Raw genomic sequence first — 14,438 nt, 5'->3', positions numbered from 1 at the left:
CAGCTTGTCTGCCATTACTTTATTGTCTAAAAACAAATCAGGCTCAAAAACAAGTGAGCCTCAGCCTCCTCGCTGAAGACTCACAGCCAAAGACTCACACTTTTCTCACAGGGCACTTCCCTCAACAGCCACACCCAGACAGGGCCGCACCCCTTGTGCGAGCCTTGTTTATATCAGTCACTAAATTGACTAATTGGCCAATTTACCAAGCTTCTAATTTAATTGCTCAGCCAATCCCCGCACTCACTCCTATCCTGCCTTCCTCTGACGAGCTTGGAGGTATGCGCCACTGAATGTCTGCTCGCGACCCTTTGGCGCGCTTTTTTGAACAGACTTTTACCTGTAATTCACACTTACTTTCTTTCAGCCAACAGTCGTCCTTCCTCCTGCTGCTGCTCTCCCGACCTTTACTGACTGACTGCTAGCGTCCCTTTGGCGCTCTTTTTTAAACGGACTTTTACCTGTAATTCACACTTTCTTTCAGCCTACGGTCGCCCTTGCTCCTGCTGCTGCTCAAGGAATGAAGATGGGGCGGCTAGCACAGTGACCTTCTCTGTGGCAGCATGAGGGCAGTGAAGGAAGGAAGATGGGGCGGCTAGCACAGTGACCCTCTCTGTGGCAGCATGAGGGAAGATGGGGCGGCTAGCACAGTGACCCTCTCTGTGGCAGCATGAGGGCAGTGAAGGAAGGAAGATGGGGCGGCTAGCACAGTGACCCTCTCTGTGGCAGCATGAGGGAAGATGGGGCGGCTAGCACAGTGACCTTCTCTGTGGCAGCATGAGGGCAGTGAAGGAAGGAAGATGGGGCGGCTAGCACAGTGACCCTCTCCGTGGCAGCATGAGGGAAGATGGGGCGGCTAGCACAGTGACCCTCTCTGTGGCAGCATGAGGGAAGATGGGGCGGCTAGCACAGTGACCTTCTCTGTGGCAGCATGAGGGCAGTGAAGGAAGGAAGATGGGGCGGCTAGCACAGTGACCCTCTCTGTGGCAGCATGAGGGAAGATGGGGCGGCTAGCACAGTGACCTTCTCTGTGGCAGCATGAGGGCAGTGAAGGAAGGAAGATGGGGCGGCTAGCACAGTGACCCTCTCTGTGGCAGCATGAGGGAAGATGGGGCGGCTAGCACAGTGACCTTCTCTGTGGCAGCATGAGGGCAGTGAAGGAAGGAAGATGGGGCGGCTAGCACAGTGACCCTCTCCGTGGCAGCATGAGGGAAGATGGGGTGGTTAGCACAGTGACCCTCTCTGTGGCAGCATGAGGGCAGTGAAGGAAGATGGGGCGGCTAGCACAGTGACCCTCTCTACTGGGAGGTAACTCAAAGGGCCGAATGGCCTCCTCCTGCACCTATTTTCTATGTTTCACCAGCTCCCTCTGAGCCCACAAACTGGCTCCTCTCTGAACTGGTCCCATTGGAGCTTTTACACATTCTAAATAACCCCAGTCCCCCCCTCCCCCTGCCAGCTCACACTGCTGCCCCCCACTAACATCCCCACCCCAGTGCCGCTGGCTCCCACAGCTGGCTTTGGACAAATGCCATGATTTCACTTTCAATTTAGTTTATTGTCATGAGCACTGAGGTACAGTGTTGCGTGCTATCCAGTCAGCGGAAAGACTATACGTGATTACAATCAAGCCGTCCACGGTGTACAGAAACAGGATAAAGTGAATAATGTTTAGTGCAAGATAAAGAACTGTAAAGTCCGGTTAAGATAGTCTGAGGCTCTCCAATGAGGTAGATGGGAGGTCAGGACTGCTCTCTAGTTGGTGAGCAGGTGAATCAGTTGCCTGATAACTTTGATCTCCAAGGTTTACTGAGGCTAGAGCTTGCGGCCATTCATCCTACACCCAGTTCCGCATGGAGGTTTCTGTGTGAAATAACCTTCCTACAACCCTGTCTTTGACCAGTGCCACTCTGTGACACAGAGGTACCTCCACTGTAACTCGCTGGTGCCCAGCTCTGACATCCGCACAGGCCTCCTCCCTCCCAGCACACCCAGCTAGTGTAGAGATGACGGTGGCCACAGGGCTGCTAGTGCTGCTGAATGGTGGGACCAAGGCCCGGGAGGTTGGCCTGCACCAAGGTGCCGCTGGCTGGCATGTGGGTGTTCCCCGGTGCTGTGCCAGGGTGTGTGGTGGTGGCTGCTTCACTAGGTGAACAGTGTGTAGCCACAGGGTCTGTGCATGGTGGTGGTGGCTGCAGCATCAGGTTGGACAGTGTGTGGGCCACAGGGTCTGTGCATGGTGGTGGTGGTGGCTGCTTCACTAGGTGGACAGTGTGGGCCACAGGGTCTGTGCATGGTGGTGATGGCTGCTTCACTAGGTGGACAGTGTGGGCCATAGGGTGCATGGTGGTGGTGGTGGCTGCTTCACTAGGTGGACAGTGTGTAGCCACAGGGTCTCTGCATGGTGGTGATGGTGGCTGCTTCACTAGGTGGACAGTGTGGGCCACAGGGTGCATGGTGGTGGTGGTGGCTGCTTCACTAGGTGGACAGTGTGGGCCACAGAGTCTGCGGTTGGACAGTGTGTGGCCACAGGGTGCATGGTGTTGGCATGCTGCCGCTCACATAGAGCACAGCACTAACATGTGTGATCGTTTACATCTAATGACGTGTAGCGTGTATATTACAGAGCATAGGAGCAAATCACCGTCTCAATTACGGCTCTGCAACCTCTGCGATTTCCTCATTCATCTTCCCTCTTCGCTTGTTGCCGTCGGAGGTAGGATTTAGAATCACCTTCTGCTTACGGTTGACTTTTGGTTTGAGTCGCCTGTATCTGGCCAGTGGCCATAATGGTGTCAGCAGCCTGCCCCTGCACATCACTGGGTAACTTGGGTAAGGCATGGGGGTTGTGGACTGTTCAGTGCAATGTCCAGACCTGCTGCTGAGCACAGTGCGTGCCTTTAGTATGTCAAGGGAAGAGTCAACGAGGCAGCCTGCATGGAGCCAGGCCACACAGGTGAGATCTTCAAGGCTCTGGTCGAGGAGCAGGACAATCCCTCAAGAGATTCCTGATCCCAGCTGCCTTCTCCATGAGAAGTACACAAAGGGCAATCAGGAGGCCATCGGGGCCAATCAGGAGGCCAACGAGATTGCTTTGGCCGATAAGGGAAAGGAGAATCCAAAGCGATTCTACATTAAGGGAAAAATAGTCATTAGTGAGAGAATAGAACCCCGTAAAGATCAACAAGGTTGTGTGTGGAGACGCATCAAGGGGCAAGGTGTTGAATGAATATTTCTCAGCTGTGTTTACTGCAGAGGAAGATGTGGACAACTCACTGGTGCCCAGCTCCAGGCTCCCCCCCTCACTGCACACACAGCTAGTGAAGAGTCGAGCGAGGTGTCCAGAGGACAGCTGGTGCAGGATGGTGGGACCAGGGCCAGGTGGGGTGGATGCTTGTGAAGTCTGGAGGCAGTCCATGTTAGAGAAGACGAGGTGCTAGAGGTCTGACAAATCATAAAGGTGGATGAACCCCACCAAGTGATCGCGGAGAGTAAAGCTTACTCTACTCAATAAATTGGAACAGGCAGGTGGAAGAAGTGTGCATGGGACCAGCAACAACAGTTCCATTAGCTTTAAAATAGTTATGGATAAAGTCAGGGCAGACCCACAAGTTAAAATTGTGAATTGGGACAAAGCCAATTTTGATGGAAATACACAGGAACTTGCTAAAAGGTGATTGGAGGAGATTGTTTGCAGGCAAAAGAACGTCGGGAAAGTGGGGTGCTTTAAAAGTGTGATGACAAGAGTTCAATTCATGCATGTTCCTGTTAGAATGAAGGTCACAGCAGGAGGGAGTAAGGGTGCTTGGATGATGAGAAAGATTGTGGCTCTGATCAGGAAAAAGGAGGCATAGGACAGGTGTAGACAGCTGGGACCAAGTGTATCATGGGACAGGTATAGACAGCTGGGACCAAGTGGGGTACCGCAAGGCTCGGTGCTGGGACCGCAGCTATTTACAATATACATTAATGACTTGGATGAAGGGATTAAAAGTGCCATTAGCAAATTTGCAGATGATACAAAGCTGGGTGTGAACTGTGAGGAAGATGCTATGAGGTTGCAGGATGACTTGGACAGGTTGTGTGAGTGGGCGGATGCATGGCAGATGCAGTTTAATGTGGATAAGTGTGAGGTTATCCACTTTGGTGGTAAGAATAGGAAGGCAGAGTATTATCTGAATGGTGTCAAGTTAGGAAAAGGGGACGTACAACGAGATCTGGGTGTCCTAGTGCATCAGTCACTGAAAGGAAGCATGCAGGTACAGCAGGCAGTGAAGAAAGCCAATGGAATGTTGGTCTTCATAACAAGAGGAGTTGAGTATAGGAGCAAAGTGGTCCTTCTGCAGTTGTACAGGGCCCTAGTGAGAGCGCACCTGGAGTACTGTGTGCAGTTTAAGTCTCCAAATTTGAGGAAGGATATTCTTGCTATTGAGGGCGTGCAGCGTAGGTTTACTAGGTTAATTCCCGGAATGGCGGGACTATCATATGTTGAAAGACTGGAGCGACTAGGCTTGTATACACTGGAATTTAGAAGGATGAGAGGAGATCTTGTCAAAACGTATAAGGTTATTAAGGGGTTGGACATGTTAGAGGCAGGAAACATGTTCCCAATGTTGGTTGAGTCCAGAACAAGGGGCCACAGTTTAAGAATAAGGGCTAGGCCATTTAGAACAGAGATGAGGAAAAACTTTTTCAGTCAGAGAGTTGTGAATCTGTGGAATTCTCTGCCTCAGAAGGCAGTGGAGGCCAATTCTCTGAAAGCATTCAAGAGAGAGCAAGATAGAGCTCTTAAGGATAGCGGAGTCAGGGGGTATGGGGAGAAGGCAGGAACGGGGTACTGATTGAGAATGATCAGCCATGATCACATTGAATGGCGGTGCTGGCTCGAAGGGCCGAATGGCCTCCTCCTGCACCTATTGTCTATTGTATCATGGGACAGGTGTAGACAGCTGGGATCAAGTGTGTACGTTAGATGGCATGTGATCCAGCCGACTGGATAGAGAGTAGACACAAAAGGCTGGAGTAACTGAACGAGACAGGCAGCATCTTGGGAGAGAAGGAATGGGTGACGTTTCAGGTCGAGACCCTTCTTCAGACTGGATAGAGAATTGGCTTCTTGGAAGGAAGCAGAGTCTTGGAGGAAGCAGAGGGTGTTTTTCAGACTGGGGGCCTGAGACCAGTGGTGTGCCTCAAGGTTCGGTGCTGGGCCCGTTGTTGTTTGTGCTTTATGTCAATGATTTGGATGAGAATATACAAGGCATGATTAGTAAGTTTGCAGATGACACGAAAGTGGGTGGTATCGTAGATAGCGAAGATGGTTATCGAAAATTACAGTAGGATTTTGATCGGCTGGGCAAGTAGGCTGAGGAATAGTTAATGCAATTAATTTGTGAAGTCACACCATGGCAGGACCTTCACAGTGAAAGGCAGGGCCCTGGGGAGTGTTGAAGAGCAGAGGGAACTAGGAGTGCAGGTACATAGTTCCTCGAAAGTGACGTCATAGGTAGAGAGGGTGGACAGGAAGGCTTTTGGTACCTTGTCCTCCATTGGTCAAGATTTTGTGTATAGAAGTTGTGACGTTACGTTACAAGTGTACAAGACGTGGTGAAGCCACATTTGGAGTATTGCGTTGAGTTTTGGCCACCCTGCTCCAAGAAGGATATGGTTAAGCTGGAGAGGGCCTAAGCTATAGGGAGGCGTTGGGCAGGATAGGGCTGTATTCACTGGAGCACATGAGGCTGACGGGTGCTCTTTGAGAGGTGTATAAAATCATGAGGGCAATAGATAGGGTGAATGCACAGAATCCTTAACATAGAGCAGGGGAATCAAGAACCAGAGGACATACGTTTAGGGTGAGGGGAGAATGTTTTAATAGGAACCCGAGGGGCAACATTTTCATTCAGAGGGTGGTGGGTATATGGAATGAGCCGTCAGAGAAGGTAGTTGAGATAGGTACCACAACAACAGTAAAAAGACATTTGGACAGGTCCATGGATAGGAACGGTTTATAGTGATAGGGGCCAAACGCATGCGGGTGGGACTGGGGTAGGTGGGACACGATGGTCAGGGTGGGACACGATGGTCAGAGTGGAACACGATGGTCAGGGTGGGACACGATGGTCAGGGTGGGACACGATGGTCAGGATGGGCATCGGTCCCAGTGATGTACGACTGTAACCAGTCACTGCCCCCAGCTGCTGCTCATCATAATGTGACTCAGCCGAGCGACACTGCGGCCCCAGTGGCATTGGAGCGGAGGCTGCGGGTGGTGCCCTCGCTGTGTTATTGTACCCCCATTCTGTGTACACTGTGTTATTGTACCCCCACTCCGTGTACACTGTTATTGTACCCCCACTCCGTGTACACTGTTATTGTACCCCCATTCTGTGTACACTGTTATACCCACTCGGTGTACCCCCACTCTGTGTACACTGCACTGGCCCCAGTGGCATTGGAGCGGAGGCTGTGGGTCTTTGTGTAACCACTCTGTATACCCCCACTCTGTGTACACTGTGTTATTGTACCCCCTCTGTGTACACTTATCATACCCCCACTCCATGTACCCCCACTCTGTGTACACTGTTATTGTACCTCCACTCGGTGTACCCCCTCCGTGTACACTGTTATTGTATCCCCACTCCGTGTATCCCCACTCTGTTTACCCCAGAGGTCGTCCCCTCTGTCAATGGGGAGGCCGTCAACACAAAGGGAATGGGTCGGGTGCTGGGGGGCCCTTGGAACGGGCTGGACACAGCAAACAACGACTTGGCATCTGCTGCCACCTAGCATTGCATGACTGACTGAATGGCCTCCTGCTGTCCTTGTGTGGCAGGACAGAGGGGCTGAATGGCCTCTCCCCTCCCCTCCCCCTCCCTACAACTAAACATGAGGCACTGCAAACACTCATCAGTCAGGCAGCATCTGTAGCATGAGGAACAGTAAAGGTTTCAGCCACAGAGCCCTGGTCAGAATGGGAAAGGGGGCTGGTGTTGACCCGCTGAGTGTCGGTGTGCATTGGCAGTGGGAGCTGGGTCAGGCTGCAGGAGGTAGTGCTGGACACACCACAGTGTAGGATCGGTGCGGGGAATGGATCATGTGCAGGCACATCAGTGTGGCCGTGGCATTGTGTTTGCCACACGTTGTGGGCTGAAGGGCCAGTTCCTGTGCTGCACTTGTGTGTTGTAGGTGTTCATGTCCCTCCATGGTGGGAGCTACTGGGTGTGGGGATGAACAGGTGGAGGTGGGCTAAGTACCTTGGGTGCAATTCTCTGCCACAGAAGGCAGTGGCAGCCAATTCACTGGATGCTTTCAAGGGAGAGTTAGATTTAGCTCTTCGGGCTAACGGAATCAAGGGATATGGGGAAAAAGCAGGAACAGGCTACTGATTTTGGATGATCATCCATGATCATATTGAATGGTGGTGCTGGCTTGAAGGGCCTGCACCTATTTTCTGTTTCTACCTGTGCTGCACTGTTGTGTGTTGTAGGTGTTCCCCCAGGGTGTGTGTACTGGGTGCCGTGTGGTCAGGGTGAACAGGTGGAGGTGGGTTAGAGGACCTGTGCTGCACTGTTGTGTGGTGAAGGTGTTCCCCCAGGGGGTGTGTACTGGGTGTGGGGTGGTGGGTTAGAGTATGTTGGTGCTGTTTCACACGGTGCCTAATGCTGCTGATTCTGCATGTCCCACAGCGTTTATCCCGCAAGGCTGAGGAAGGAATCTGCAGCTCGATCATCCTGAATGAAGCCACGCTGTGATGGGGATCCAGCCAGCCAGCCTGGGGTGGCTGCAGCTGTGGTGCCAGTGGGCAACAGGACCTGCCTGCTGGGCAGCAGGGACTCGCCCTGCACACTTTACCAAACTGATTTGCCAAAGTAATGTTTTGAATAAGTATCATGATCACTTCTCTTGCATGAACTGTTGATGTATTTTCTACCTGTGTTGCTCCGTAATCACGTTGTTAGTAATTTAACTCAAATGCTGCTGCAATGTAAGATGTCAGCCTGCTGCTCTTTTCCTCATTCTGGACACCAATAACATCTCTCATCTTGTCGAGGGACGGCGAGCAGAGCTGGGCCCTCAGTCAGTGGCCCGCGGTCAGTGGGGTGAGGGGGCCCTCGGTCAGTGGCTCCTCGGTCAGTTGGATCAGTGGGGTGAGGGGGCCCCTCGGTCAGTTGGATCAGTGGGGTGAGGGGGCCCCTCGGTCAGTTGGATCAGTGGGGTGAGGGGGCCCCTCGGTCAGTTGGATCAGTGGGGTGAGGGGGCCCCTCGGTCAGTTGGATCAGTGGGGTGAGGGGGCCCCTCGGTCAGTTGGATCAGTGGGGTGAGGGGGCCCCTCGGTCAGTTGGATCAGTGGGGTGAGGGGGCCCCTCGGTCAGTTGGATCAGTGGGGTGAGGGGGCCCCTCGGTCAGTTGGATCAGTGGGGTGAGGGGGCCCCTCGGTCAGTTGGATCAGTGGGGTGAGGGGGCCCCTCGGTCAGTTGGATCAGTGGGGTGAGGGGGCCCCTCGGTCAGTTGGATCAGTGGGGTGAGGGGGCCCCTCGGTCAGTTGGATCAGTGGGGTGAGGGGGCCCCTCGGTCAGTTGGATCAGTGGCCCGCGGTCAGTGGGGTGAGGGGGCCCTCAGTCAGTGGGACGGGGGGATCTCAGTCAGTGGCCCCTCGGTTAGTGGGATCAGTGGGGTGAGGGGGCCCCTCGGTCAGTTGGATCAGTGGCCCCTCGGTCAGTGGGGTGAGGGGGCCCTCGGTCAGTGGGATCAGTGGGGTGAGGGGGCATGTGGGGTGGCCAGGGAGCACAGGAACAATGGAGCAGCCCTGCACTGTGTGTCCATGTCTCTGTTCAGCAGGCCACTTTATGATGTTTTGGTGCAAGTCCAGTGATGTTGAGAAACACCATCAATGCACTTTACAAATTTACGAAGCCTTCCCAGCACGGAGGCACAGAGAGGGAAAGGCTGACAGGCCCGGTATCCTTGTACCACTCCCAGTGCAGGGGACAGGACGGTCAACCTGCTGGACATGTCTGCATCTCTGTGGTCTGAGGCCACAGTGGGCAGCAGTGTCCCTGTCACAGTGGTCAGTATCTGACCACCTCACTGGGTGGCCAGAGTAGCCGGGCAGCATCACTGCCGGTAGACTGGGCTGTCCCAGAGACCAGGAGATTTATTCCCCACATTTGGGAAAACAGCAGCATGAAGCGCACATCAGTGGGTGGGATTTCAAATTGAAAGAATGGAAATGGGTTTGGAATTATGAATAAACTCAGCAATAACTGCTCAACACTTGTGACTCTGGCCCAGTGATTTCCTGAAATGTGTCACACCGGCACAGACTGGAGCAGTGACTGACCCACACTGACCCATCCACACTAACCCACACTGACCCACCCACACTGACCCACCCACACCCACACTGACCCACCCACACTGACACACCCACACTGACCCACCCACACTGACCCACCCACACACACTGACCCACCCACACTGACCCACACACACACTGACCCACCCACCCACACCCACACTGACCCACCCACACTGACATACCCACACTGACCCACCCACACTGACATACCCACACTGACCCACCCACACCCACACTGACCCACCCACACTGACCCACACACACACTGACCCACACACACACACTGACCCACACTGACCCACCCACACTGACCCACCCACACTGACACACCCACACTGACCCACCCACACCCACACTGACCCACCCACACTGACCCACCCACACCCACACTGACCTACCCACACTGACACACCCACACTGACCCACCCACACTGACCCACCCACACTGACCCACCCACACTAACCCACCCACACTGACCCATCCACACTGACCCCACCCACACACACACTGACCCACCCACACACACCCACAGACACACCCACACACTGACCCACCCACACCCACACTGACCCACCCACACCCACACTGACCCACCCACACCCACACTGACCTACCCACACTGACCCACCCACACTGACCGACCCACACCCACACTGACCCACCCACACCCACACTGACCAACACACCCACACTGACCCACCCACACTCACACTGACCCACCCACACTGACCCACCCACACCCACACTGACCCACCCACACCCACACTGACCCACCCACACACACACTGACCCACCCACACTGACCCACCCACACACACACTGACTCACCCACCCACACTGACCCACCCACACTGACCTACCCACACCCACACTGACCCACCCACACCCACACTGACCTACCCACACCCACACTGACACACCCACACACACTGACCCACCCACACCCACTGACCCACCCACACCCACACCCACACTGACCTACCCACACTGACCCACCCACACCCACACTGACCCACCCACACCCACTGACCCACCCACACTGACCCACCCACACCCACACTGACCCACCCACACTGACCCACCCACACTGACCCACCCACACTCACACTGACCCACCCACTGACCCACCCACACCCACACTGACCCACCCACACTGACCTACCCACACCCACACTGACCCACCCACACCCACACTGACCCACCCACACTGACCCACCCACACTGACCCACCCACACCCACACTGACCCACCCACACTGACCCACCCACACTGACCTACCCACACTGACCCACCCACACTGACCCACCCACACACACACTGACACATCCACACTGACACACCCACACAAACACTGACCCACTCACACCCACACTGACCCACCCACACCCACACTGACCCACCCACACTGACCCACCCACACCCACACTGACCTACCCACACTGGCCCACCCACACTGACCCACCCACACCCACTGACCCACCCACACTGACCCACCCACACCCACACTGACCCACCCACACTGACCCACCCACACTGACCCACCCACCCACACTGACCCACCCACACTGACATACCCACACTGACCCACCCACACTGACCCACACCCACACTGACCCACCCACACTGACCCACCCACACCCACACTGACCCACCCACACCCACCCACCCACACCCACACTGACCTACCCACACCCACACTGACCCACCCACCCACACTGACCCACCCACACTCACTGACCCACCCACACCCACACTGACCCACCCACACTGACCCACCCACACCCACACTGACCCACCCACACCCACTGACCCACCCACACCCACACTAACCCACCCACACTGACCCCACCCACACACACACTGACCCATCCACATTGACCCCACCCACACACACACTGACCCACCCACACTGACCCACCCACCCACACCCACACTGACACACCCACACACTGACCCACCCAAACCCACTGACCCACCCACACCCACACTGACCCACCCACACCCACTGACCCACCCACACTGACCCACCCACACCCACACTGACCCACCCACACTGACCCACCCACACTGACCCACCCACACTCACACTGACCCACCCACACTGACCCACCCACACCCACACTGACCCACCCACACTGACCTACCCACACCCACACTGACCCACCCACACCCACACTGACCCACCCACACCCACACTGACCCACCCACACTGACCCACCCACACCCACACTGACACACCCACACACACACTGACCCACCCACACCCACACTGACCCACCCACACCCACACTGACCTACCCACACTGACCCACCCACACTGACCCACCCACACCCACACTGACCCACCCACACTGACCCACCCACACTGACCTACCCACACTGACCCACCCACACTGACCCACCCACACACACACTGACACATCCACACTGACACACCCACACAAACACTGACCCACTCACACCCACACTGACCCACCCACACCCACACTGACCCACACCCACACTGACCTACCCACACTGGCCCACCCACACTGACCCACCCACACCCACTGACCCACCCACACTGACCCACCCACACCCACACTGACCCACCCACACCCACCCACCCACACTGACCCACCCACACCCACACTGACCCACCCACACCCACCCACCCACTGACCCACCCACACCCACACTGACCTACCCACACCCACACTGACCCACCCACACCCACCCACCCACACTGACACACCCACACACACTGACACACCCACACTGACCCATCCACACTGACCCACCCACACTGACCTACCCACACTGACCCACCCACACTGACACACCCACACACACACTGACCCACCCACACCCACACTGACCCACCCACACCCACACTGACCCACCCACACTGACCCACCCACACCCACACTGACCCACCCACACTGACCCACCCACACTGACCCACCCACACTGACATACCCACACTGACCCACCCACACTGACCCACACACACACACACTGACCCACCCACACTGACCCACACACACACTGACCCACCCACACCCACACTGACCCACCCACACACACTGACCCACCCACACCCACTGACCCACCCACACTGACCCACCCACACTCACACTGACCCACCCACACTGACCCACCCACACTCACACTGACCCACCCACACTGACCCACCCACACCCACACTGACACACCCACACTGACCCACCCACACTGACCCACCCACACACACACTGACCCACCCACACACTGACCCACCCACACTGACCCACCCACACCCACACTGACCTACCCACACCCACTGACCCACCCACACCCACACTGACACACCCACACCCACACTGACCCACCCACACCCACATTGACCCACCCACACTGACCCACCCACACTGACACACCCACACACACACTGACCCACCCACACTGACCCACGCACACACACACTGACCCACCCACACCCACACTGACACACCCACACTGACCTACCCACACTGACCCACCCACACTGACACACCCACACTGACCCACCCACACACACTGACCCACCCACACTGACCCATGCACACACACACTGACCCACCCACACTGACCCACCCACACACACATTGACCCACACACACTGACCCACCCACACACACACTGACACACCCACTGACCCACCCACACTGACCCACCCACACACACTGACCCACCCACACTGACCCACCCACACCCACAGACCCACACCCACACTGACCCACTCACAGACACACCCACACTGACCCACCCACACTGACCCACACACACACTGACTCACCCACACTGACCCACCCACACTGACACACCCACACTGACCCACCCACACACACACTGACCCACCCACACTGACCCACACACAGACCCACACCCACACTGACCCACCCACACTGACCCACGCACACACACACTGACCCACCCACACTGACCCACGCACACACACACTGACCCACCCACACTGACCCACACACAGACCCACACCCACACTGACCCACGCACACACACACTGACCCACCCACACTGACCCACCCACACACACACTGACCCACCCACACCCACACTGACACACCCACACTGACCTACCCACACTGACCCACCCACACTGACACACCCACACTGACCCACCCACACACACTGACCCACCCACACTGACCCATGCACACACACACTGACCCACCCTCACTGACCCACCCACACACACATTGACCCACACACACTGACCCACCCACACACACACTGACACACCCACTGACCCACCCACACTGACCCACCCACACACACTGACCCACCCACACTGACCCACCCACACTGACCCACCCACACCCACAGACCCACACCCACACTGACCCACTCACAGACACACCCACACTGACCCACCCACACTGACCCACACACACTGACTCACCCACACCCACACTGACCCACCCACACTGACCCACCCACACTGACACACCCACACTGACCCACCCACACACACACTGACCCACCCACACTGACCCACGCACACACACACTGACCCACCCACACTGACATACCCACACTGACCCACCCACACCCACAGGCCCACACCCACACTGACCCACCAACACCCACACTGACCCACCCACACTGACCCACACCCACACTGACCCACACACACACTGACCCACACACACACTGACCCACCCACACTGACCCACACCCACACTGACCCACACCCACACTGACCCACACACACACTGACCCACACACACTGACCCACACCCACACCCACACTGACCCACACCCACACCCACACTGACCCACCCACACTGACCCACCAACACCCACACTGACCCACCCACAGACCCACCCACAGACCCACCCACACTGACACACCCACACTGACCCACACACACACTGACCCACCCACACTGACCCACACACACACTGACCCACACCCACACTGACCCACACACACACTGACCCACACACACACTGACCCACACACACTGACCCACACACACACTGACCCACCCACACTGACCCACACCCACACTGACCCACACACACACTGACACACCCACAGACCCACACACACACTGA

General features: G+C 56.2%; 1 protein-coding gene across 1 annotated transcript in view; it reads left to right on the top strand.

The window, feature by feature from the left end:
* The window catches only part of LOC144597549 (choline/ethanolamine transporter flvcr2a-like), a 109,639-nt gene extending 100,913 nt beyond the window's left edge, over nt 1–8,726 (top strand). The window contains exons 13-14 of the mRNA XM_078407027.1: nt 2,627–2,716; nt 7,686–8,726. Coding sequence (XP_078263153.1) covers nt 2,627–2,716; nt 7,686–7,751 — 156 coding nt within the window. The 3' untranslated portion in view covers nt 7,752–8,726. The remainder of the gene's footprint in view (nt 1–2,626; nt 2,717–7,685) is intronic.
* Nucleotides 8,727–14,438: the final 5,712 nt, after the last annotated feature.

This window comes from Rhinoraja longicauda, chromosome 10 (assembly GCF_053455715.1).
Source record: "Rhinoraja longicauda isolate Sanriku21f chromosome 10, sRhiLon1.1, whole genome shotgun sequence".
Classification (NCBI taxonomy): Eukaryota; Metazoa; Chordata; class Chondrichthyes; order Rajiformes; family Arhynchobatidae; genus Rhinoraja; species Rhinoraja longicauda.
This window is presented reverse-complemented; position numbering and strand designations above follow the sequence as displayed.